Source organism: Chlorocebus sabaeus, chromosome 25, assembly GCF_047675955.1.
Source record: "Chlorocebus sabaeus isolate Y175 chromosome 25, mChlSab1.0.hap1, whole genome shotgun sequence".
In the NCBI taxonomy this organism is placed as follows: Eukaryota; Metazoa; Chordata; class Mammalia; order Primates; family Cercopithecidae; genus Chlorocebus; species Chlorocebus sabaeus.
The window spans coordinates 32,273,281-32,298,919 of NC_132928.1; the positions used below are offsets into that span (position 1 = coordinate 32,273,281).

The 25,639-nt window shown below is 36.6% G+C and overlaps 1 protein-coding gene across 5 annotated transcripts in view; it reads right to left on the bottom strand.

Annotated features, from left to right (window-relative positions):
- The window catches only part of CRB1 (crumbs cell polarity complex component 1), a 274,285-nt gene that overhangs the window by 133,891 nt on the left and 114,755 nt on the right, over positions 1-25,639 (bottom strand). For 4 of the 5 annotated variants that reach the window (XM_073011654.1, XM_073011652.1, XM_073011653.1 and 1 more), the window contains 2 exons: positions 15,962-16,543; positions 244-439 (listed from right to left, as the gene is read on the bottom strand). In XM_073011654.1, the coding sequence (XP_072867755.1) occupies positions 244-439; positions 15,962-16,406 (641 nt within the window). In that variant the 5' untranslated portion in view covers positions 16,407-16,543. The remainder of the gene's footprint in view (positions 1-243; positions 440-15,961; positions 16,544-25,639) is intronic. The other variant, XM_007989061.3, reaches the window with a different exon arrangement.

Here is a 25,639-nt window from a genome sequence, read left to right on the forward strand (position 1 = left end):
TTTTCCATAGGATAAGAAGTTCTAAACTATTACAAGAATTACTTGTAAAATCTTCCCTCTTGAGACAGATGGTCTCCAAGAATACCCTTTTTAGTGAAATCTGAATGTTTTCATTAAAGTATAAAGTTACCCCCCCACCAAATTTTAAGCCGAGAATGTGAGAGCTCTAAATTCACCAGAGTGGTAAAATAGTTCTTGGTCAGGGAGTTCTAAGCCAATCACCCAACGCCAGAGAAAATGTACCTGTTTTCTCCATCCACACACAGCCCTCCATGGAGACACGGTTGACTGGCACACTCATCAATGTTGAGTTCACAATGATCCCCTAGGAATCCAGGGGCACAGTCGCAGAAATAGGCCCCCAGAGCATCCTGACAAGTTGCACCATTTAAACAAGGCTGGGACCAACATTCATCAATTTCCAATTCACAGTTTATACCTTTTTAAAAAGTCAGCACAGAAAAAACAGAAAAAGTTTTAGCAAAGTGTTCACAATTCAGCAATTTGACAATGCTTTGTTTACCAGAGCACTTGTCAAATGTTCTGTTACCCAAAATAATTTCTCCCTTAATTGTAATTGATATTAACTTTTGGTGTGCTTGTGGGAAGTTGCACAAGGCAGAGCAGCTGTTACAAAGAATTATTGCATACAACAGCTTGTGGTGTTTAGTCTGTGAAAACAAATAAGTCATTTTTAGAACAAAGTTTATTGTTAACTGCACTTTTGTTGGAAGCCTAAAAGTGGCTGGTCGATGTTTTTCTACTATTTTTAAACACTTAATTTAGTAAAGCAGCAGAGAGAACAGTGGGTAAGAGCTCAGACTCCAAAGCCAGACAGTTGGGTCGGGATCCCGGCACAGCCACTTATTAGGTATGACCTTGGGCAAGTTTCTCAGCCTTTCCATGTTTCAGCTTCCTCACGTTAAAAAGACAATAGTGGTAATTATCTCATAGGACTCTTAGTATAATTAAATGTGTTCAAAAGTACTTATAACAGTACCTGATACATACTATTTGCTAGAGAAAAAACACTTTTTTCGGCAAAAAAAATCTATTGTACTAATATAATGTGCAACTATTGATCTAAGTGCTCATTTTGCATAGACATTTTTATCTTAATTTTTCTTTTTGTAAAATACTACCTTTAAATACAAAAATTGTGACTTAATGTAATTAATGGCATCATTAGAAGCTGATAACACTTCATTCAAAGGTAATGTTACATTAAAACAAACTGTACTTATCCTCCCAAAATTAGTAGGTAAGTATTATTTGCTAAGCAAAATAAGTTTATGATTTATACAGGTTGTAGTAGTATTTAAATAACAAACTATTTTATTAAATGTCAAAATAGTATTTGATATACAATAATCACATTTGCATATAGGTTTTAAAAGACACAAAATGAGGAATATCTATACTTACCCATCTTTGTTTCTGTGTTTCTAATCCCAAATAATAAATTGTATATTAAAATGATATTAAAAGATTTTCAAATAACTCAGAAGTCAGTAGTAGTTTGATTTGTACCCATTTTTCTTGACAGAAAATGCAGCAGGATATTCTAACACCATCTATTATTTACAACTGTTACGAGATTCAACAAATACCCAACTTAAAAGAGAAGCCAGCATATTAAATTTGATTGTTTTTTGAAAAATAAAAAACTTAAACATTAAATTTATGTCCATAAAAATGGAAACTTTTGCAATAGCACTTGTTTCCAGGTAAATGGCTTGCTCTTTAAGGCTTAGCTATTTCTTATGCAGTCTGTGAATGAGATTTTCCATGGTTGTTTTACTTGGCATAACTAAGGTCCTGGAAAAGTGGAAAGAACATAAATTTTTTAGATAGACCATCCAGGACTGAGCTCTGCTCTGTCACTACTAACAACGAGGCTGGATACAGTAAATGCTACATCAATGGTAGGTATTACCATAGCGTGTTTGTCATTTCCTGCATTCCATTTTTAATTCTTCAGGGTAGGTAGAATAAAAAATGTATGAAAAGTGACAGGAAACAAGGACAACTCTAAAAGAGAATTTAGAATAACCATAAATTCACTTATCAATAAATATAAATGACATTACTGGGAGTATAAACTATAGAGACTGGAAAAATTTGGAGCAGCCAGCATGTCAAATACCATTAAAAAAGATCAACAATTAAAGTAGAAAAAGCCACAGAGCTATAGTAAATATGTAGTTAAAATTAGGTAATAAATATTTGAAGTGGATTAATAGCCTTACAGCGAGACGAGAAGACGGTAGAAAATGGGGCTTTCCAGTACTGGAGAAAGCTGAAGGTCAAAAACTAGAAGGTTTAAAGAGCAATGACAGACACATCCCTGAGATGCTTCTCATGAAGTCCGTGATTGTTGGGGAGATGTCAAGATAGAGAAGGAGTGACAGCGTATGGGCATGGAGAGACCAGGTGACAGAGGTCCTGCCAAAAGTTCAATAGAAGCAAGGAAATGAGAAGCCTCAGGATGTGGTGGTAATTTTGGTTATAAAGCAGGTTTGAATGACGCTAGGGTCTAATTTGAAATTGGATCAATGTATGACTGCAGTGGAATAAAGATGAAGGTGACTGAGAATAAGAAGCTCACGAAATTCCAAAAGCATGGTCCATACAATTCCATAATGGCTTCTAACTGCATTTGAGTAAAGTGAAAACTTATTTTAACCTTTTTAATATTTGTTTTATTTCCTATTAAAATTCTGCCATCACTCTACATGCTAGTCATATGTCATACCAGACAGTTTGCTTTTCCTCAAACCTACCATATACCTCTACCACTCCAAGTTTTTGTACGCACTGATCTCTGTCTGCAATGCTTTTTCCCCCTTGTCCACCCAATGAAGGCATCCTTTTAAAACTTAAGTTAACTGTCCCACCAGTGGACTCATAGGAACAGTGGTTTCAGCAAGAAAACCAGCCTTCCTTCTTGTCCCTGAGAATCATGGAGATAAGAACTCTTTAAAAAGGATTGTGTAGAAAGTGATTTCATAGAATAAATGCCAAGTTTCAGCAAAAGCCATGGGATTAAAGGTGCATTGGGAAAGATAAAAATGTTTGGTTTATCTATTTGTAGTTGAGAAGAGACTATAGGTAGAGAAACAGGTGATCACTCTAACAGAAGTCAGAAAGATTTTGCCCTGTGACATTTCACATAAGCGAATGTAGGTATACATTAGCAATCTGTACCTCCAGACCAGATTACCCTTCTTTTGTTTTTGTTTTGTTTTGTTTTGTTTTTGTTTTTTTTTCTGAGACGGAGTCTCACTTGTCTCACTTTGTCACCAGTGGTGCTATCTTGGTTCACTGCAACCTCTGCCTCCCAGGTTCAAGCAATTCTCATGCCTCAGCCTTCCAAGTAACTGGGACTAAAGGCACATGCCACCATGCTCAGCTAATTTTTGTATTTTTAGTAGAGATGGGGTTTCACTGTGTTGGTCAGGCTGGTCTCAAACTCCTGACCTCAAGTGATCCACCTGCTTCAGCCTCCCAAAGTGCTGGGATTATAGGCGTGAGCCACTGCGTCTGGCCCAGATCATCCTTCTGATACTGTCTGTAGAATGTCTTCTTCAGTTATCTCACAGGCATTGATATGTTGGCTGTGTCCCCACCCAAATCTCATCTTGAATTCCCAGGTATTGTGGGAGGAACCCGGTGGGAGGTAATTGAATCATGGGGGTGGGTCTTTCCTTTGCTGTTCTTGTGATAGTGAATAAGTCTCACAAGATCTGATGGTTTTGTAAGGGGGAGTTGCCCTACACAAGCTCTCTCTTTGCCTGCTGCCATCCATGTAAGACAGGACTTGCTCCTCCTTACCTCCTTGCCATGATTGTGAGTCCTCCCCAGCCATGTGGAACTGTGAGTTAACTAAACCATTTTCCTAAATAAATCACCCAGTCTCGGGTATGTCTTGATTAGCAGAGTGAAAAATGGACTAATACAGTCATCATTCCCCAATTCCAAATAATGATAACCTTCCTCTCCCCACTCGTGCTGATCTGCTCCACCCCCATCCCCGCCAAAATTCTCCTCTCCGTGAATGGTATTATCATCCAGGTCACCTAAGCCATAGTTCTAGGAGTTACCATCTTATTTGCTACTATTCCCCATATCTTAATTAGTCATCAAATCTCATCATTTCTCTCTTAGAAATGGATCTAAGGTGCCATCCTTATGGCTGTGGCCTTAATTCAACCCTCATCATGTCTCATCTGCTTGTACTACTACTAACTTCTCTTTTCGTAATCACTCTCTAGATTTCTATAGAAATGTGATCACTATAAAGTACAAGTATGATTGTACCAGTGTCTGCTTAAATTTTTGACATCATCCCCTCTCTATCTGCCTGTCTCTGAAGCAAAGCACAATTGCCTTGTAATGCAGTAGAAACTTCTAAAAGATGTAGATGCTACTGGTGCCACCCATTGCAGTGTCCTCACAGCTCCACTGTATCTCAAGACCCTAGGCTGCATATAGGTGTTTTCCTTAATTGTAAGCCCCACTCCTTACTCCCTCCTTCCCCAGGCTAGCTCCAATTACTTCCCAAATATCCAGTTCGTGTATCCCATGATTCTGGAAACTATACTTACTTATATTTGCCTCTAATGCTGCTCCACTGTGCTCTCAAAATTCCCCTTAATATAAATGTCTATATATATTGTCCTCAATTGCTTATTTTTCTATTTTATCTACAAAATTGTGAGCTCTTTGAGGTCAGGGTCTTTGACCTTTAACACCAATATCTGTGGCATTTAGCACATATTCTTGAATATAAAAAAATGCTCAATAAATGTTGAATGCATGAGTAATCAAGTCACAGCTATGGAATAATCAACCACCTCTACAGGAAGGCAAACTGTATGCCAAAACAGAGCTTCTCAGTGCTTCTACAAGCCTGGGCCATAAACCAAAAGCCCAAAAGTCAAATTTGTGTCTTTGGCAAATGTTTAAAACATATTATGGTTTCAGAATGATTGTGCCCCAAACTTCTGATCAGTATTTAGAGACTTTGCACTCCAACTGGCATCTTTCGGCATTCAGAGATCCTTGTTAACATTCTGTGCCACAACATAATGCACATTATATTTTATCAGGATGGAACAGGTCTTGACTCTGATGCTGTCCTCATCATTCTTTACAATGGGCAGGGAGCACACCATGCACACAGAAGGCGTTGATAAGCCATTCTGAATGCCTTTCTCATTATCTGCAGAGTTGACGCTTTGGAAATAATTGTAGTCTGTCTTCAGACTATCATCTTAAATTTCAGATTCCATTCAATGTATTTGATGCCTAACAGGCCTCTATGCACCATATTTTTCTTTTGAATAAGAATTATGTATGCTATTTTGGGGCTTTTTATGTATATCAAGTACAACAATTATCAGTGCAAGTCGGTGACACAAGTGTCAGAGCAATGTGGAACTGTAGCATTCAGTTTTCATTACCGTGATAGATTTACAGTAAGTTCTCCTCCTAGATATTATAGTCATAATCTGTTTAACATCCTAAAGCAATAGGGAGAGGCTAGATGACTTCCTGCTCTGATTAATAACATTAAATAAGCATAACAATGTTTAGCAAGATGTTAGAAGAAATTAAAGGTAGATAATTATTATTTTCAGTGGGAACATCTTTGGAGTTTTAGCCAATGAGATTTCTGGCTTGTGAATTTAGACATACCTTTCCTAAGGACACCAAAAATAACAAAATTCCCTTTCTGAATCACTCACTTAAAGTAGATATTACAAGCCCAGGATTCTATCTCTGAAGGACTGCCGAATTTTGTCAATTCTAAGACTCCTTTTTTTCTCCCTCACATTTTTAACATCTCTAGAACCGAGATGCACTTTGCAATCAGCAGTGTCTTAGCCTCATGTTATAACTTAGCCAAATATTTTTTTCATTTTTAATGATATCTGAAATGTAAGTAAGACTGAGGATGTATTAAATCTTGTGATACAGAAAATTTGTCTTAATAAATGTTATTAATACTTTGTCATTATTTTATTTAACTATTTTATTATATTTTATTATTTTGTTATTATGACTATTATAATCCTTTTTGTTTCTACAAGTTTTGCTTTACTGCTAGACAAAATTGGAAAAACCTGTGGTTTCCATATTAAACATACTTTTTTTTTCAGGTTTTCTTAATCCTTGTCATATTGTGTCCTCTTTGGTACCCTTTTACCATCAGTGAAAGTTTAAGAATGTTCTTGACACTGTTTCAAAACCAGCTTCCCAGAATATCATGGAGGCTGAAACTAATTCTAGGAAGAGAAAGAAAGAATGTCTTTTCTTCGTCAGCCCTAGGAGTGGAGCATTGGGAGGAAATTCTCCTACTTCCTTGTATCTAATGATTACAGTTGTCTGTTTGGAGAACAGTTTCTTCTATTCTGTGAACTCATTCTTCATTCCTATTCTCCAGCCATTTTTCTCTAAATGCATCTGTATGCCAGTTCTCCCACTTTACTTCCATCATAAATGTCACAAAATTTACCATAAGATAGTAAAATATTATTTTCCCAAGTTAATAGGAATGACTTTCCCCATACACTTTCTATATTTTATACATATGTATACACACACACTTTTTAAAAGAATTATGAAAGTAACAAAATATATATCAAATATACATCAAATTTAAAAAGTTGGAGTAACCCATTTCAGAGTCTCTAAGATGGTATGTTTGAAAAATACACTACTTTTATGAATGGTTGATGTTTTAATTTTATAAGTTTTTTGAAAGATTATAGAAAAATTATAATATTTTCATTTTATGTTAAATACATCAATATTAAATATTATATATTTTCATACTTCCATAATTATAATGTTTTAATCATAGCAAATTACTTTCTTATGTTTGTCTTCATTAGGATAATTATTATTCCTAAATATATAAAATTATTAAAATAGTAATAACTTCTTAGTTCTTTATTTTATGATATGGTCATTTTAGAAGTTGAATTCTTGCCTAGGCATATTAAAATATTACACTTTAAATTTATAAGGGTGGCAGAGAGATTTTGACCTTCAGTTAATCTATTCCCGAGTTGGGTTCTAATAATATTGAAAAAATAATACTTTTAAGTAATCAAGTATAAGATTACTTGAAAGCAATTCAAGTATAAGAAAATGATACCTGTAAAAAACAAAGGCAAACATTGTTTAGATACCATAGGTATTCATCAGTAGCAACGTTTTAAGAGACAGAAATATTGGCAATTAACTCTCAGAGCCTAAATAGTTTATGGAAAAACTTTTGCTAAATCCATTTCATTCTCACCATGACCCTAAGAGTTAGGTTGTATTACCATGCCAATGTTTGAACGAGGAAATGGAAGCTCATAATAATTGTTATTTATCAGTACCAAACCACTAGAGAACATCTAGGCTGAGCTTGGAATCCCTGTCTTCTGCTTCCAAATTCGTCTTTCCACCACATCCGTTCTTTATATTACTATATATTTTTCAGCTCATCCTCTTTGCATTCGGACCTGCACACACCCTGCTGGTAACTAAGTAGGCACTAGGAGAAATAGCAGTCGCATGTCAGAGAGAAAGCTGTCTTTCTGGCTCATAGACGATAACTTCTTTCTATGTCCTCGCATGGTAGAAGGGGTGAAGGATCTCTCTTGGGCCTCTTTTATAAGGGCACATAACCTATTCATGAGAGCTTCCCCGCTATTACCTAATTACCTCCCAAAGCCTCACCTTTTCATACTATTGCCTTGGACAGCATTTCAACATATAAATTTTGGAAAGACCAAACTTTTCAGATCATAGCAACCCCTTTCCAAAATATCTCTGCAGTCCTTGTCCCTTGATATTCAACATATTATTATTCAAATAATAATAGCAAATGTAGTCTGAGGATACAAGTTTCAGTTTTACATTCTGAAAGGGATGCATTTTCGCTCTATTCATAGGCCATTTTTTTTCTAGGAACATTTCCTGACTCCAACCAACATTACCAGCTTCTTTCTTTGTGCTTCCTCAGCATGATGTTTATAGACAGATGGTAATTGTTGTTTACATTTCTGATCCTAGAATAATCTGTGAGCATTTTGTCAGGAATAAATTTTATCTTAGTCACTTTTATGTCTCCAAAGTCCAGCATAATGCCCAGTGCATTGTAAATATAAGTATTTGCTGAGTGAATATTTGTAATTTTGTGCACTCATTCAACAAACATTTGTCAAAACCTGGAAACTTCATTTCTTCATAAAAACTACTTTAAATGACTGTAGTTCTGAGTAAAAGCCTGAACGAGTGTTTCTTTATAAGACACCATAAAACATTATCAATTTCATAATTAAGAGCATATTTAAAACAACCATTTTTCTTTGATATAATAGTAACATTATTTCTCATGAAATAACCTTATATTTAATAACATATATTTTATTTTCCTCAAATTATTTCCCATGACCATTAAATTATCTATATTATTTGCCATAGATGCCTTCAAAGTGATTTAGTTGATCAAAATGTATTTAGAAAAGATACAACACCAAGCCCAGATTCAAATCTCCACAATGACTGAAAATCGAATTTTGTCTTTGATATGTGCCACTGTAATGGCAGTGTCAGTTAGTTACATCATACCTCTTAGACTGATGCCTCAGCATGGATGAGGACTATTGGAGAAGGCCCAAGAGGAACGTGAAATATTATTAAAAGTAAAAGAATTGCTGATAGGACACTTTAAACGAGTAACCATCATGTAACCCAGGGAGGCAAAATACGTTTCAGCTGTGCACATGAAAGACACTGCATGGCAATATGGTTGATAGAAGCTACTAAGAAAGACTTATAGCATTCTTGCTAGAATATTTTAAAGGACAGATTTGTTCTGAATAATCTCGACATTGCCATCAGAGGGCAATAGAGGGCAGAAAGAGAAAGGCATGCTTTCATTTTGTTTGCATGATCTATGATCCTTCTTTGTTAATTTCCTTCTTAAATTTTAAGGGTGGAACAGGGAAGGGAGAAAGTTACTGTTAAAACTTGATAGGGCCGGGCGCCATGGCTCAAACCTATAATCCCACCACTTTGGGAGGCCGAGGCAGTGGATCACAGGCTCAGGAGATCCAGGCTACCCTGGCTGACATGGTGAAATGCCATCTCTACTAAAAATGCAAAGAATTAGCCGGGTGTGGTGGCACGCTCCTGTAAGGAGCAACCTTAGCAACCTCCAGCTGCTAAGGAGGCTGAGGCAGGCAGGAGAATTGCTTGAACCTGGGAGGAGGAGGTTGCAGTGAGCCGAGATTGCGCCACTGCACTCCAGCCTGAGCAACACAGAGGGACTCCATCTCAAAAATAAATAAATAAATAAATAAAACAAAAATAAATAAAAAACTTGATAGGTCTCTTTCACTGTTCCCTCCCCCAAAGAGTGGATTTTCTTGGACTATTGTATTAACCTCCCTTAGACACTTGAATTCCCCCGTATCGCCCCTTTCAGTGTATCTTCAACATAATGATCAGAGTGACCTTGTTAAAATGTAAGTCAAATCATTCCAGTTCTCTGCTCAGAACTCTCTAATAACCTCCCATCTCACTTAGAGTAAAAGCCAAAGTCCTTACAATGGCCTACAAGGTCCCAAACAGTCTGAACTCATTATCGCTCTGACCTATCTCCTCCTTCGTCCTTCACTCCAGTCACACTAACTTTATTGCTGCTCCTCAAACATTGCAAGGACTCTTTACCTCAGGGCCTTTGCATCTGCTGTTCCTCTGCCTGGAATGCTATTCCACAAGACATTTCCTTGGTTCCCATCCTCTCCTCTTTAGAGCTTTATTCACATGTCACCTTCTCAGTGAAGACTTTCTTGATCATTCTACCTAAAGTTAATCCCTAATACTATTATTTTGTTTTACTTTTCTCCATGCAGTTATTACCCTCTAACTTACTATACACACTATATTGATTACTTACTTTATAGACATCTATCTCTTCCTTCCAGAATGTAAGAAACTACGTCATCACTTCTCTTTACTCTTTCATTTTCAGAACATAGAACAATGCCCAATTCATTGAGGTACTCAATATATATGTGTTGAATAAAGTAATGACCTAATGACTTCAACAAATATTTTAAAAATCCATATCATGTGTCTTATAGTCCATCTGGTGTTGCTATAACAGAATATATAGGATTGGGTAATTTATGAAGAACAGAAATTTATTTCTCACATCTCTGGATGTTTAAAAATTCAAGAGCAAGGTGCCAGTAGGTTTGGTGTCTGGTAAAGTCCCACATCCAAGATGGTGCCTTGAAGGCTGCATCCTCCAGAGGATAGGAACATTGTTCCTCACATGGCAGAAGAGTGGAAGGGGGTGAACCCACTCCCAAAAGCCCTTTTTATTATGGCATTAATTCATTCCTGAAGGCTCCATCCTCACGGTCTCAATACCTCCTCTTAGTTCCCACCTCCCAATACTATTGCATTGGTGATTACGTCTCCAACACATGAGTTTTAGAAGAGGCAATCACTCAAATCATATCATCAAGTACACAGAACTGTTACTAGCAATAAGTGCTTTATATAAAACCCTGCTTTTATTGATTTGTGTTTCCTTGCCTCATGGACTTTGTGAAATAACAGTCAAGGATGTCACATGGAAATCCACATAATTGTCTATGTCAGTGGTTCTCAAAGTGTAGTCCCCAAACTAACAGCATCGGTATCACATGGGAACTTGTTTTAGATGCATATTCTTGGACTCCCATCTCAGATCTGTTGAATTGAAAACTGTATTTTAATGATAAGCGGTATAGGTGAGTCTGATGCATGCCAACACTTGAGACCCATTGAGATACATTGTAAGCTTATTAAGTTGACAATGTCAGTTAAACTTTTAATGCATTTATTTACATATTAGAGATTTCAAGTTTTCCTTGAATAAAATAAGTTTGAAAATACTCTGACCTTGATAAATGTTAAGTGAGTTTTGTTTCTAGAGACATTATACCTTCTCTTTCCTTTCATGCCCATGACCACTCTCCCAGGCCAGGTCCTAAAATCATGTACCTGGGTTATCACAACGGCCTCCTAACTAGTCTCCATGAACTAACTAGTCTTCTAACTACTCTGTAAGTACAAATACACTTCCTTGACTATATAATGAATTTTTGTACATTTTTATTTCTCAAGAAAATTCATCATATAATTGAAAAGTACATTAAATATAGGGCATTTTCTTACTTCCCAAAAGATTACTTTTATACCAAAGATCTATTTTATAATAGAGGAAGTAAGATATTTCTCTACATTGATTTGCTTCAACATACATTGAACTGGCCTTTCTCTGCCCTCTTACAGCCCTATTTTTCTCATACTGCAGGCATCTGAATGAGAAAAATGTACGTTAATCAATCTGGCTAGTTTTAAAGAAGGCCTCAATTATGAAATGATTCATTGTATAAACTTGAACTAAAAGTAGTCACATGCTTAGAGTTAATATTCTTTTCATTAAAAAAGTTTTCATCCACTTACTTTCAGCTTCAATTGGAGTTTTTGCTTATGCACAGCAGATTCTCACCAGCATCTTCAGTGGCTCTCTCTGAGCCCATTTCTGTAGTTCATGAATCACTGCCCATGAAGCATAATGGAGTGCACAGAGGAGAATTCACGCAGTGTGAACCCTCTCTATGTGCTACAGCTCTTTTTCCCCTTCTACCTCTCTGCCTTTTACAATTTATTACCTTTTCTTACTTTGCTGCTCAGAGGAACACAGGTTTTTTTCTGTGAGAGGAGTTCTTTATGATCACTCTAAATTTGGATGTAGTGCACAGCAGCTAGGTCATTGTAATACAGTTTCCAGGATTCATCAGGAGGTCTAAGAGGAGGCAGAGCACTCCAGCACATCCATGCTGATTGCTGGTGGTCTTTTTTCTTTCCTTCTCAACTTTGGCTTTTTCCTTAGTTCTACAGACCTTCTTTGGGGTTCTCATTAGTTGGCCTGAGCTTCCACAAACACTGGTGGTCATGGGATAGCAGTGAAATAAACACACCTCCCTGTGTGTCTAAATGATGGTATACTGCAAGAAAAGTTTCCAAATAAAGTTCACATGAACTTAATATTTGGCAGCCAGCCCTAGCTATACATTAGACTCATCAATTAAATTTGACCCTCTGAAAGTGGAGTACGCACACCTCTGTTTCAGATCTCCCTGGGTAATTTGCTAATGAGTAGTCAGGGCTGAGAAACACTGACTACTACCAGAACTACCAGAACTACTACCAGAAGCTACCAGAACACAGGCCATTCTACTTGTGTAGGAGATTGGTGAGCAAGCCTATTACTGCATTTTTTTTTACCCGAACAAGCCTAACCAGCTAATAATAGACCCAATTTTTATCCGCCTTATGAGCCTCTCGTTTAAATTCTGTTTGCAAGAAAGTTTTACATATGTCACTTGAAAAGCTGAACATGTAGCTGATTTCATAGAAAACAAGGGAAGAATATAGCCAAATAGGGAACAACACTACTGTATCAAGGATTGACAAGGAAAGCATCCTCATTGTGAACCTAAGTGTTTGAGTGAGAAAAGGGGACTCATTCCCATTGAACCCTGCAGGGATGTGATACAACCCATAGTATAAATGAATTCACTGTAAAGTTAAGTGCTTTATGATGGAATTTTACTACATTTCACACATTTCACATTTAGAATATACCCTTTCTATCTGTTTTTTTGTTTTGTTTTGTTTTATTTTGTTTTAGAGATGGGGTCTCACCCTGTCATTCAGGCTGGAGTGCAATGGCACAATCTCGGCTCACTGCAACCTCTGCCTCTCCAGTTCAAGCAATTCTCCTGCCTCAGTCTCCCGAGTAGCTGGGACTACAGGCTCGCGCCACTATGTCCAGCTAAATTTTGTATTTTTAGTAGAGATGTGGTTTCACCATGTTGGCCAGGATGGTATCCATCTCCTGACCTCATGATCTACCCTCCTCAGCCTCTGAAAGTGCTAGGATTACAGGCGTAAGCCATCACACCTGGCCACCCTTTCCATCTTTTATGCCTAAATTTAGACCACTGAAAGAATTCATTAAAATCCAATTTAATTAAGATATTTAAAAAACACACATTGTAAAATATAGTTTTTCAAGGTGTGCTTTTTATAAATATAAGACTATTACACAATACTATAGTTTAAATGAATGAAACATTAATTTGATTTATATCTATTCCTTTTAATTACCATTCGCAATATTGAGATAGAAGCAGACAATGGAAGGCACTATCTTAATGAACTGTATTGATTTTTTAAATGTGACCATTGTAAACAAAGCAATTCCAAGCCAGCCCTACAAAATTTCTTATTTTTATTCAAAAATTTTTAAAAAATTGAAATTCACCTGCCATAACTCTCACCAAAGAAAAGAGACACCTCAGTATGGCAAAGAAACAAGGAGCTTTTCATACAACTACAGTTTTATAAGCTTTTAAAATATTTCCTATAACTTTTAGCATAGTATTGATAATTAAGTCACTCGATAAAATAATTTTCCATTTGACATAAGCATTCTAGCATCATAGAGTATACATAAAGTAATACAGAAAATGAATTCTCATTTAATATTAATTTACCTGAGTTTCAGGATGGGGAAGGGTGCCCAGAAATATATGGAAGAATTTTAAAACTTAGAACAATTTAGTAACAGTTGATTAAGCAACCATTACTCACAAATACTGAGCCAGGCTCTTGGAGGAAGAGGGCTCACCTTCTTTTTTTTTTTGAGACGGAGTCTCGTTCTGTCGCCCAGGCTGGAGTGCAGTGGCCGGATCTCGGCTCACTGCAAGCTCCGCCTCCCGGGTTCACACCATTCTCCTGCCTCAGCCTCCCGAGTAGCTGGGACTACAAGTGCCCACCACCATGCCCGGCTAATTTTTTGTATTTTTAGTAGAGACCAGATTTCACCATGTTAGCCAGGATGGTCTTGGTCTCCTGACCTCGTGATCCACCGGCCTCGGCCTCTCAAAGTGCTGGGATTACAGGCGTGAGCCACCACGCCCAGCGGAGGGCTCCTCTTCTTAATCCACTAACTGACATCTAATAGAAACTCATAAAGTATTGATGAATTAAAGAATAAATATAAAACAATACTCTGTCCTTTAGAAACTAACATGGCGGGGTGGGGGGCAAAAACATAGATATCTGTAAAATAGGAAAGAATTATGGAGGATTCTTTAATACAGGTGTCAACTAGTAGAGACATAATGAATATAATTACTGCAGCAGTGTGAAACTATTATTCTAGGCGGAAAGGAACCTGGAAACGCTCCTTGTGTTAGATGATATTTGAACTAGGTCTTAAAAAGTATAGCAGAACTTCAGAGTAGACATTGTGAAGTGGGAAAGGACATTCCAGGGGGAAGGAAATGACTTGTATAAGAAATGAAGAAGATTTATTAGAGGAAGTAGAAGGCTTTGGTGGAATGTGTGAAGACATGGCCACTGTCATGGGCCCAAATTGTGAAGGGCTTTCAGGGAGAGGCTAAAATCATTCTCTGTGTAGTGTGGAGTTCTCAAGGCTCTTCAGAACTGCGGCATAGGTCTATTTCAGAAAAGTTATTTCAAAGGCAGTGTTCAGAACAACTTCGAGAAGGTAGAAGCTATAAGTAGAACGTCTGGGAGGTTGTGTAGTGGCACACACAAGAGTTGAGATGAACCTAAACCAAGGAAAAGAACGGATGAGCTCAATTTGGAGCATATCTTAGTGTCAAAACAGCAGATTCTGAAGATTGGTTGTATGTAAGGGAGTAGGGAGAGGGAAAAATTTCATTTTAGAGCAACTAGGAATAAGTCTATTTTATAAAATACATAGTTTTAGAATGTTTAAAAGCAAAATGATGCTGGAGGGTTCTGGTGCAAATTTTGAAGAGAAATATTTTCCAAATAGCTATATTGCTTAACACTTGGGAAAAGATTGACAAAATAAAGAACTAAGTGTGAAAGTATTGGGAGAAGAAGGCAAGTTAAAAAGCTGAAAGCCTCAGGAAGGCTTTCAGGAAGGTACAAAAATGGCAAGTGCTAAGGGAAAACACGGTATTAAAATGTGAGTGGTGTCTTAGAGATCTGAGTCAGGAATTGTAAGAAAGTGGTTAGCAGAAGTTAGAATGAATGCATGTGAGAAAGCATAGACTAGGTAAGTTACCCCCTTACAAGTAAATGGAAAAGTGAAAGAGTAAAGCAAAGCAAGAAATGTGGCCATCGTGAAGAACTGACCTAAAACAGTAACAGTGATTCAAAAGGATAGGGAGGATAAATACTGAGTGTGAAGCGGCTGAATAGCATGTAACGTGGTAATGATGAGTTGTCAACTTGTCACTCTATTATTAAAATAAAATTCTATCAACAGAAACATTGTAAATAATAGATAAATATGAGGTAGAATTGTTTGCTCTAAGATATAAAACAAGAACAGGTTTTTTCCCTTAATAAAAATTATGGTTTATCTGATATACCATGCTCCATCAGCTTTGCTATCACTGATCTGTTGATCATACTCAAGTCAGCACTAGAAACTCTTCAACTTCCAGGCTGCATTGCCAGAAGGTTGCAGTGCCAGGCTTTGGGGATTAGAAAGCAGGCTTGAACTGGAATGAAAGGAACATGCACTGATGAGGAAACCTGAACTGCCCTTGAGCTTCTCCTGGAACCCACTCATTCTAGACCGAATCTCAGTTTTAAATCATGTAGAGCTCCATTTAAAACAGCAACAGTGACAGCAGGCAACCACTTAGAATTCAGTGCATTCAGTGGGTTTTCAATAGTTTAGGAAGTTTCTATCTAGTGATTGATTCCTGTCAAGAACTTGGCCGTTTTCATAAACAATTGTACGAAAAATAAAATGTCACCTCTGCTTCTGCCACTTAGAGACAGCTAATTACATCATCTGCGATTCAGATATGATCACACTTACCAGAATAATCGCGGGGACAGATACAAGTATATCTTCCAATTTCATTGAGACACGTAGCCTCGTTCTTGCAGGGATCTGAAGCACATTCATCCACTTCCAAGTCGCAGTGTCTGCCTTGATATCCTGGGACACAGAAGCAGGAGTAGCCATCAATTCCATCCTGGCACACGGCCCCGTTTTGGCAAGGGCTGGAAGCACACTCATCGTGATCTATCTCACAGAATCTTCCAGCATATCCAGCAGGGCAGATGCAGACAGGATAAATAGGGTCCTGATGGCAAATACCTCCATGTTGGCAGGAGTTCTTGCCACAGGAACCAATGGTAGTTTCACAGATTGTCCCACTGTACCCAGGAGGACATTTGCACAGAAAGCTCCTTTCTCCTGGGGTGTTCACACAAGTGGCACTTCCTTGACAGGGATTGGAGAAGCAAGGGTCTTTCATGTTGTCACAGTCTTTGTCCACATTATTGGCTGTGCCTGAACAAGAACAATCATTGTCTTTTGAAAAACCTTTGCATGTAGAATTGTTTTGGCAAGAATTTGAGAGGCACCTGGTGTTGTTTTTATTGCAAAAGGAATCTGCAAGGAAATAAAAAATAACAATATTAAACTTATAAATAATTGAGGACAAAGTTAAAAATCTTTCTTTGTGACCTTTGTGCTGCCTCAACTAAACTCATTAATAAAATACATAGTTGGCTGCATTCTAATGAAAAAACTATGTCATATTCATTATTATACCTAGCACATTGTATGTACTTCCAGTGAGCAATGCAATAATTTTCATAGTGATAATACCTTCAGAGCAAGACTTAAATGGACACAGAAAAAAAGTTTTAGGATTATTTTAAATTATAATTGAAATTTAGTTCCCAGAGAAATTACCATAGAGAATTTTGTTTCCTGCTTTAACAGAAGACTTATATACAGGATAGTAAATTTTACTGGATGTAGAGTTTAATTGCTATTTTCAGACCAAATTATATAGGCTGCAAAATTGTTTCCTTGCAGTAAAGTTTGCCATCTACTGGCTATTACAAGAAATTCTACCACAGTGAGTTTCAGACTTTTTGTTTTCCCTCTTTTCCTTTCTTTTTTCTTTTTAAGAGCAACAGAACTCCTTCAAGGAAAATGTCATGAGGAAAATGTCAAATGTACACAATTGGAAAGTAGATCTGCTCAGAAGAAGCAGGGGAAGGTCCCTTGCAGCCTAGTCAGACCAGTCTGCTGCCTCCCCTAGAGACACCTCCAAGGAGCTGGGGTTTGAGACCAGCAATTTGAAAACCTCTGCACAAGAGAAAAGAAAATATTTTATACAGTTACTATAAGCAATTATTTCTATATTTGTATTAAGTATTTCTAGTGCTAAAATAAAGTTTTTTTGTCTGCTGAGAAGTAAAAAGAAGTTTGGCCAGTTTTAAAGAAGATGAAGACCCAAATAATAGTAAATATATTTCTTGTGTGTGTGTGTGTGTATGCATCTGTGTGTATGTATTTTCTAATAATTAAATTGACTTGGAAAACAGCCACATTGGTAATTTAGTTTCATTATGAGGCTGAGTATGTTTATTTAGAACAATGAAACAGTGCAAGGTGAAAGACTTTCAGGGAAGAGCGGGTTAATTTCTCTATTTTAAGTAATATTTATTCCTTTGTCCTTGATGGTTCTACTGCACTTTTCTATGAAACAGGTAATTCTCTAATTTAAAATCATCAATCAAGGATCTGAAAGTTGTATTCAGTGGATTTTATTATCAATCTTTTCATTGACTTTTCTATTTAGCAATCATAGGAGATTTATCAGTGAGTCAGGATAGTGCAGTGGAAAGGGGCAACAGATGGGTACCAGGCCTGCTCTGCCTCTCCCAGCCTCGGTTTCTCTTTTTTTTTTTTGTAAGAATTAAGTCACTAAATTTAAATGCTTTGCAGACACATCGTGTTTGATAAATGCTAGCTCTTACTTTTATAAGATGTTGAGAAATAGTTTTGAGTTCTTGATAGAAAATTTACTGAACAAGTGCAAAACATAGCAATAAAAATAATTAAAAAGGTACAAGTCACTATTTTCACTGAAGGAATTTTATTTTAAGAAAGAAAATTAAACAAAACAAACAAACAAAAAACACGAGTACCCTTACATAGAAAGCCTACCAATGGATTAATTCAAGATGCCACCTATGTCCTTCCTGTAAATTACCTGGGAATGGTCAGGATCAGACAAAGATAATCATGAAATTGAGTTAAAAAGGTTCTTTTCCCCAACTCCCTTGTTTTTTGCAAGAAAATCTTTAACATCTGATTATACATTTTTAAATTATTTATTATTATTATTATTTTGAGACAGAGTCTTGCTCTGTCGCCCAGCCTGGAGTACAGCGGCATGATCTCAGCTCACTGCAACCAATATCTCCCAGGCTCAAGTGATTCTCCTGCCTCAGCCTCCAAAGTAGCTGGAATGACAGGAGCCCACCACCAGGCCTGGTTAATTTTCCGTATTTTAGTAGAGATGGGAGTTTCACCATGTTGCCCCCAGGGTGGTCTCGAACTCCTGAGCTCAGGCAATCTGCCCGCCTCAGCCACCCAGGCCTCCCAAAGTGCTAGGATTACAGGCTTGAGCCACAGTCCCTGGCCTCTATAAATTTTGAGTACCATTTAAATGGTTGGCTCAGCAAAATGCTAGCTATGAAGTTAGAGTTGTGATTACGACTTAGTTGTTCAGCGGACCTGCTGTATCTTTGCATTGTGCTCCATATCTATTTATTTATAACAAGTGCTCAGTATACATTTCTTGAGTATTAACTGTCAAAGCCATTGTTCTTACCTTAATGGTTTCTTTATGTAAAACTTTACATATCTATATGCGCACATATATATATTTAAATGTGTGATTATTGATCCTTGATCTTTTTCAAAATTCTATTTAAATATCCTCTTATCATCAGTATGCTCAGTCTTTTCTTAAGATTTATTAACTTATTTCTCTTCCTAGCTCTCTAATTATATCTGTCTCTAGATCTCATTTTAACGATATTAACATCAAGAGTTAAATGTATCCTTTGTCAGCAGAAGGAATGGAAGGAGGTGTAGATAGAACTCCTATTATTGCTCATATCTGGGTTAAAATAGCAATTTTTAATATGCCTCATATTTAGCTAGATAAACACTCCTCAACGTATCCTCGCTAATATATATAAAGTTATCCGGGAATTTGTTCATTGTTTTGGAACATGTATATTTTCTGGTGTTTTTTTTCCTCAAACTGTTGAGACAGACAGGGACTTGTGGAAGTTGCTGCTAGGGACAGGAAGAGAATATGTCACCTGTGGTATGGAGTAATGTTTTTTTCACTATACATGGTTGGCATTACTTGAAAAAAATCGAGTAATTTTCTAAGCATGCGAAGGCACAGTTTTTACATTTTAATTCTATAGTTATTTATATTTAGCCTATGTTTACCTAAATAATCAGAGCAGAATAGAGGAACTGTGAACATAAAATCTGATATTTCCAAAAAACCGAATGAATAGTGTCTTATATTGTTTCACCTAGAAGACTGATGATTTAATAAATATTTGCTATGCTTTGCTAATGAAATGTAATCAGAATGAAATGGGAGGTATAAACAACGCTACTGGAGACAGAACTGTCAAAATTTCCAGGTCTAAGAATGATAATTTATGAGAATAAAGTGGTTTGCTGAATTCTCTTTAGCCTGGCTTTCTGCAGAGAATGAAATTTAGTTTCAGGATTGGAGTGTGCAGGGAGGCAGTGCAGGAGGGGCATGTCTTTAATCAGCACATAGCCAGAATGGCTTGCACATGGTAAGACAGTCAATAGAAATTTGTTGAATAATGAATGAGTGAGCAAGGAAACCTGAATTCTCATTTAAGCCTTGCTGTGAAATTCTTACTTTGACCTCTTTTGATAAAATCAAGCAGAACAAATCATCAGTTAAATCACTTACTTTGATGTACAGTGTGATAGAATCCACATGGAGCAGTTAAAATAAGAAGTAGATGGGCTCCTTTAAGACCATTTTTCCTTTGTTTTCCTACAGTATATGTGGTCTTAAATACTAAATTGAGGCCAATTTAATATAGTCAGAAGAGGATATTTTTATGGTAGACAGAGATTTAAATTTTGATTCTAGTATTTACCACCTCTGTGACTTTAAGAAAAAACATTGTCACTGAGCCTCAGTGTCCTGATTACTAAAGAAAATGATGTGGAGCCATATATATAGTGGATAAGCACATGAAGTTTGGTGCCTGGGTTTAAATCCTGGCTCTGCCACGTACTAAGTCTATGAGTTTTATCAAGATAATATCCCTGTGCCTCAGTTTCCATTTTTGTAAAAATGGCACCTATCTCATAGAGTTGTTATAAAGGGTTAAATTAATGAACACAAAATGCCTAACAGGGCTTGGCACAGAGTCAGCATCATCAATCATCATTGTTGTTTTCATTACTATTAGGAATAAAAGAGATAACATACATAAAGTTCCTTATAAGAATCAAGCATAAAGTAGTTTTTTAAAAACCATTATTTGCTTTTTCTTTCAATGCAGGGTCCAAAGTACATCTATCTTGTTACTTGTCTATTGACTAGTAGAGTACCATGTACATAGTTGGTGCTTAGTAAATGCATATTAACGAATGAATAAATTCAAGAAAATGAAACTATATCATATTGGAAAAAGAGTTTTGGGAGTTCTAAGTTTATTACCAGCACACGTTCTCTGAGAATCATACCTAATAATCTGGGCAGGTTTCCATCATCATCAACCACAATTAATACTCATGCAAACTCCTTGAAACACGACTTTCTTACTCCAGGCGAGGAGATTGGTTTTGGCCAAAATTCATTGGCATCACCTGTATCTCAATATCCCTATTCTACTATTAGCTCCTCTTTAGAAGGCCAGTGGCATCAGTGAGAAAGTTTTCCATTAACATATTTTAAATCCCCTGTATCTGATAGGCACATTGCTATTTGCTTTTATATATAATTTCTGATCATTAGCATCATCACAGATGAAATCCAGTCCTGCCGGTTCAAAAGTTTCTTTTTCTTTCAAAGCATCCCCATGAGAATCAGAGCTTCTGGGTCCTCCTTTACACAGCCTACACACCTAAGCACAGGGTCTGGCTTGGATCAGGTCTTGGGCATTAGGGTTAGGTAGGGTAAGGGACCAAATGCACGTGCCTCAGGCTGCAATCATACACATCATATTTACCTCATAGAAGATGCCCTGCCCTTTGTCATCCTTAGAACATGACTAAATGATGTAAGTTGTGAAGGTCATTTTTACTAACTGTCAATCATGAAAAATTTTAATGAGAATCTAATTATATTCCTTTGATGTTACATTTATTTAAAGCTAATCAGGCCTGAAATCACTGACCTTATTATAATCTATGTATATTTTAATAATGACAGGCTTTTGAATGACCCCTTTTACTATGGAATAGACTTATATTTTACTAGTTTCTTTGCCTGTAGCAAATTGAAATTCTCACAGTAAAGCTAAAAATGTTCTGAACAAAGAGGAAAAAGTTTTTTCCCGCTCCATGAAGCCATGTTTTGAAGAACCGATCAACGATCAACAGATTTAATTTCAATGTCAATTGTACAATGATAGTGCAGGAAAATTTAGCTACACAACACTTTTGTTCTAAAAGCAGATCCAAAAGTTTTAATATCTCTACTAGAGACTTATCAGTGTGCTAAGTTTTATTATACACAATGTTAAAAAAATAAGTGACATTTGTAAAATAAATGAAAACAGCCCTTCGAACCCTAGTTCATTCCATTGTACATCAAAATAGTATTGGCACTCAATATAAGAATGAAAATGATTAGAATAATCTAATTTTTCAATGTTATTTTTGATATTATAAAAATATCTCCAATTTATTGGTTCCTTTCATAACTCTTGTGTTTCATTTAATCCCTATAGAAAAATTATGGGATTGGAGGTATTACATCCATTTTATAAATATGGAAATGAGTTTCAGGAATGTCAAATAACTTCCCCAAGGTTGTGCATCTAATATGTGCTAGGTCAGGATGCCCAGAGTTTAAAACATTTATGTGAAAAAAATCCAAATGAAAAGACAGAGTCATAAAAAGAAACATCTAAAACATTATCTAGATCGGCATTTTCTAAACATTAATGTTCATATGAACTGCTGAGGATCTTGTTAACCTTGCAGATTCAGGGGGAGTGGGGCCTCAGACTTGGCATTTCTGATAAGCTCCTAAGTAATACCATTGCTGTTGGTCCACATACTACACTTCAATAGCAAGCATCTATACCAGTGCTGTCTAATGGAAGTATAATGTGAGCTACATATGGAATGTTAAGTCTTCCGTAACCATGTTAACAACAAAAAACAAACAGGTAAATTAATTTTAAATATTTAACCAAATATGTCTAAAGCATTATATTTCAATATGTAATTTGTAAAACAATTATTATTATTATTATGTGAGACAGAGTCTCGCTCTGTCACCCAGGCTGGAGTGCAGTGGCACGATCTCGGCTCACTGCAACCTCTGCCTCCTGGGTTCAAGGTATTCTCATGCCTCAGCCTCCCAAGTAGCTGGGATTCCAGGGATGTGCCACCCTGCCCAGCTAATTTTTTCTATTTTTAGTAGAGATGGGGCTTGTCTCGAACTCCTGGCTTCAAGTGATCTGTCTGCCTCAGCCCTGCAACGTGCTAGGATTACAGGCGTGAGCCACTGTACCTGGCCGGTGTAAAAATTATTAATGAAATATTTACACTTTTTAACATTAAGCCTTTGAAATACTCTGTGTATTTTACACTTATAGCACACTTAACTCTAGTCACTTTTCAAGTGTTCAGAAGCCTTATGTGATTAACGGCTACTGTATTGGATAGTGCAGCGCTCAACAGTTTTCTCACATTTTTGTAGAGAACTAAAGTCTAGAAAAATAATGTGTGGTTATGAGTAAGACATTATTCCTCCAGAATTTAAATTATCTTCTTTATGACATTCTTCTCATAGTAGCCATGAATAAAAATATTTCGAAATACTTTCTGAGAGTTTAACTGTGATATATATTGAAATTGTTAGAAGTCCAATGCAAGGCATGCTTTTCCCATTAATCCTCCTCATATTTTTACATGCTCCTTGAGCTCCTGGCCTGAGCAGCCACAGAATTTATTATTGTTAAGACACAATTTAATACTTATCTATATGCATCCTAAAGTGTTCTTCATGCCATATATGAAGACTTGTCCTTACAATTAGCAAACAAACTCCTTAAGTTCAGGAACTATAACATGCTTTTCAGTATGCCTGTATGTATGAGGTATGTATTTGGTTTTGATAACATTTTGAATACCACCTTCTAATAGTAAAATAAATATATGATGATTGCGTGCTTTGCTGATTCATTGGTTTTATCCCAGGGTAATTTGTTTCACTCATTCTATGGCTCACTATGCTTGAACAAAGAGAGAATGATTTGTTTCTGTCAGGTGACTTGAAGTTGTGGATCAAATTTGGGGAAAACCCAGGTTACTGTGGTTACTGGATAACTTGGAAGTCATCATGAATATATTTTTTATTTTCTTTTTATTCAGCTAAAAGCCCCATGGCAATGAGCGCAACAACTACGATGTCATTGTGCCTTTGGTCTGGATAAGATTTTTCGAGAGTTTGTGAATGGCTCCTTGCCCAGTGTGTTCTGGCACATGCTGTTCTGAGCAGGGCCTTGGTGAATACAGACATGCCTCAGCTCATGTGCACAGCCCCATGGCACACATGGAGAATGGGTCTTGATCTCCCAGGGATCCATTTGGCAAACTCTACCCCAGAAGGCTATGGCAAGTGATTATGTAATGAATTCTGAGGCTTCATTGCAGAGCACAAAACACCAGGGAAATAAGAAGAGCTTGTACTGTTTGAAATCAGAGGGAAGGAGATGCATGGTTCCTGACATCTTTCTGACAGTTGAAAGAGAATATCTGATATTTTGAATTGACAATTTAACTGAATAGAAAAGAACAAAAGTATAAGGATAGTTCCTATTGTAGAAAATACATGAGACATCATACCTTAAATGAAATCATTCTTGCACATATATGGTCATTTCAAATTAATTAATTTAATAGTTTAATGTTTTACTTGATATGATAATTTAGTTTTAAAAATAAATCCCATATACTACTCAACATTGTATATCTCTATAGTATACAGAATAGAATAGATAATTAACAACTCACTATTAAACTCAACCAAGCAAGCTTGATCTCCATCTTCCTCTGTTTAACTACTTAACTAAATTTAAGCCTTCCATCTTTCCTTCTCTTCAAAAATTATATCCTGCCTTCCACCATCTACTCCTGTGCCACACCCCTGTCATAAATTCCCCTTGGTCTTTCACTTATAAGGGCTCTTGAAGGATGCCTGTGTATAAAAGGGAGGCCTTTGCTTTTTTCTATGTCAGTTTTTATGGTACTAAAATTTAATAAATTCAAAAAAATTACTAAACTTCTCCATGTAACACCTAGTGAATTATAAGTCAAATAGGGACCATGTCTATTCTGGGGCACACTGAATAGCCTAATAAAGGATGAGTATTCAGACTCCATTAGTTAGAGTAAGAAAAGCTCCACCTGTCAGGGAGCCCAACAGGTGAAATAATAGTGTATATGAAGTATTAGTAAAGCAAGAACCCTTGAGTGATCTATATCAGAGTGAACACACTTTTTCATGAGGACTATTTACGGTTTTCCAATTTTTGGTGAATACTATAAAATACATATCTTTAAGACTATTTCAATTTCCTGTGTAGAAATAAAGTAAGGATGCTATCAATTATTTCGTGAAGTAAAGGAGCCTAAGAGCTGATCGGCTAAAGCTGAGTCTTTATAGAATAATTAACCATTTAATCTTTACAAAATAAAAGCAAGATTTTAAGCCTTTCATCAAATAAGCCAACTAATATTCATCCTCCAAGAGGATGCTAATCCTGTGGGATAAAAAGGGTTAAGAGGCCCTTAAAGAATCTGTTTACCTCAGGTCTATTTCTAAAGCACCCTATCATGTTGTTATAGAAACCAGTTGCGGCTAAACATCTCCCATTATGATTATTGCTATAGTAACCACCAAAAGACAAGAAGCCAGTTTTTCATCCATTTGCCATCATCTCCCCCTGCCCAAGATAGTTTTGTTTCTAAATCCTCCTATGTTGCTGGAAACACAGGGGAAAAAAGAGTAAACAAATTAAATGGGTGAGAAAAAAAGAAAGAGAGAAATGATGACACATTACAAGCAATAAACTGATCCTAAACATTTTGTTTACATTCAGAGAGAAAAGAAATTGTAATTACATAGACAAACTAGTTTTTAAATTGGTGACCAAATCTCTTTATTTCCATTGTTTGAACTCATATGTATTAATAAAGTATATTTTCAAATAGGAGAATATTTTAAAAACCTTCTCCCCCCCTCCAACATTTTTTTGTTTTGAGATGGAGTCTCTGTCACCCAGGCTGGGGTGCAGTGGTGTGATCTCGGCTCACTGAAACCTCCGCCTCCCAGGTTCAGGCGATTCTTCTGCCTCAGTCTCCCAAGTAGCTGGGACTACAGGTACCTGCCACCACGCTTGGCTAATTTTTTTTGTATTTTTAGTAGAGACA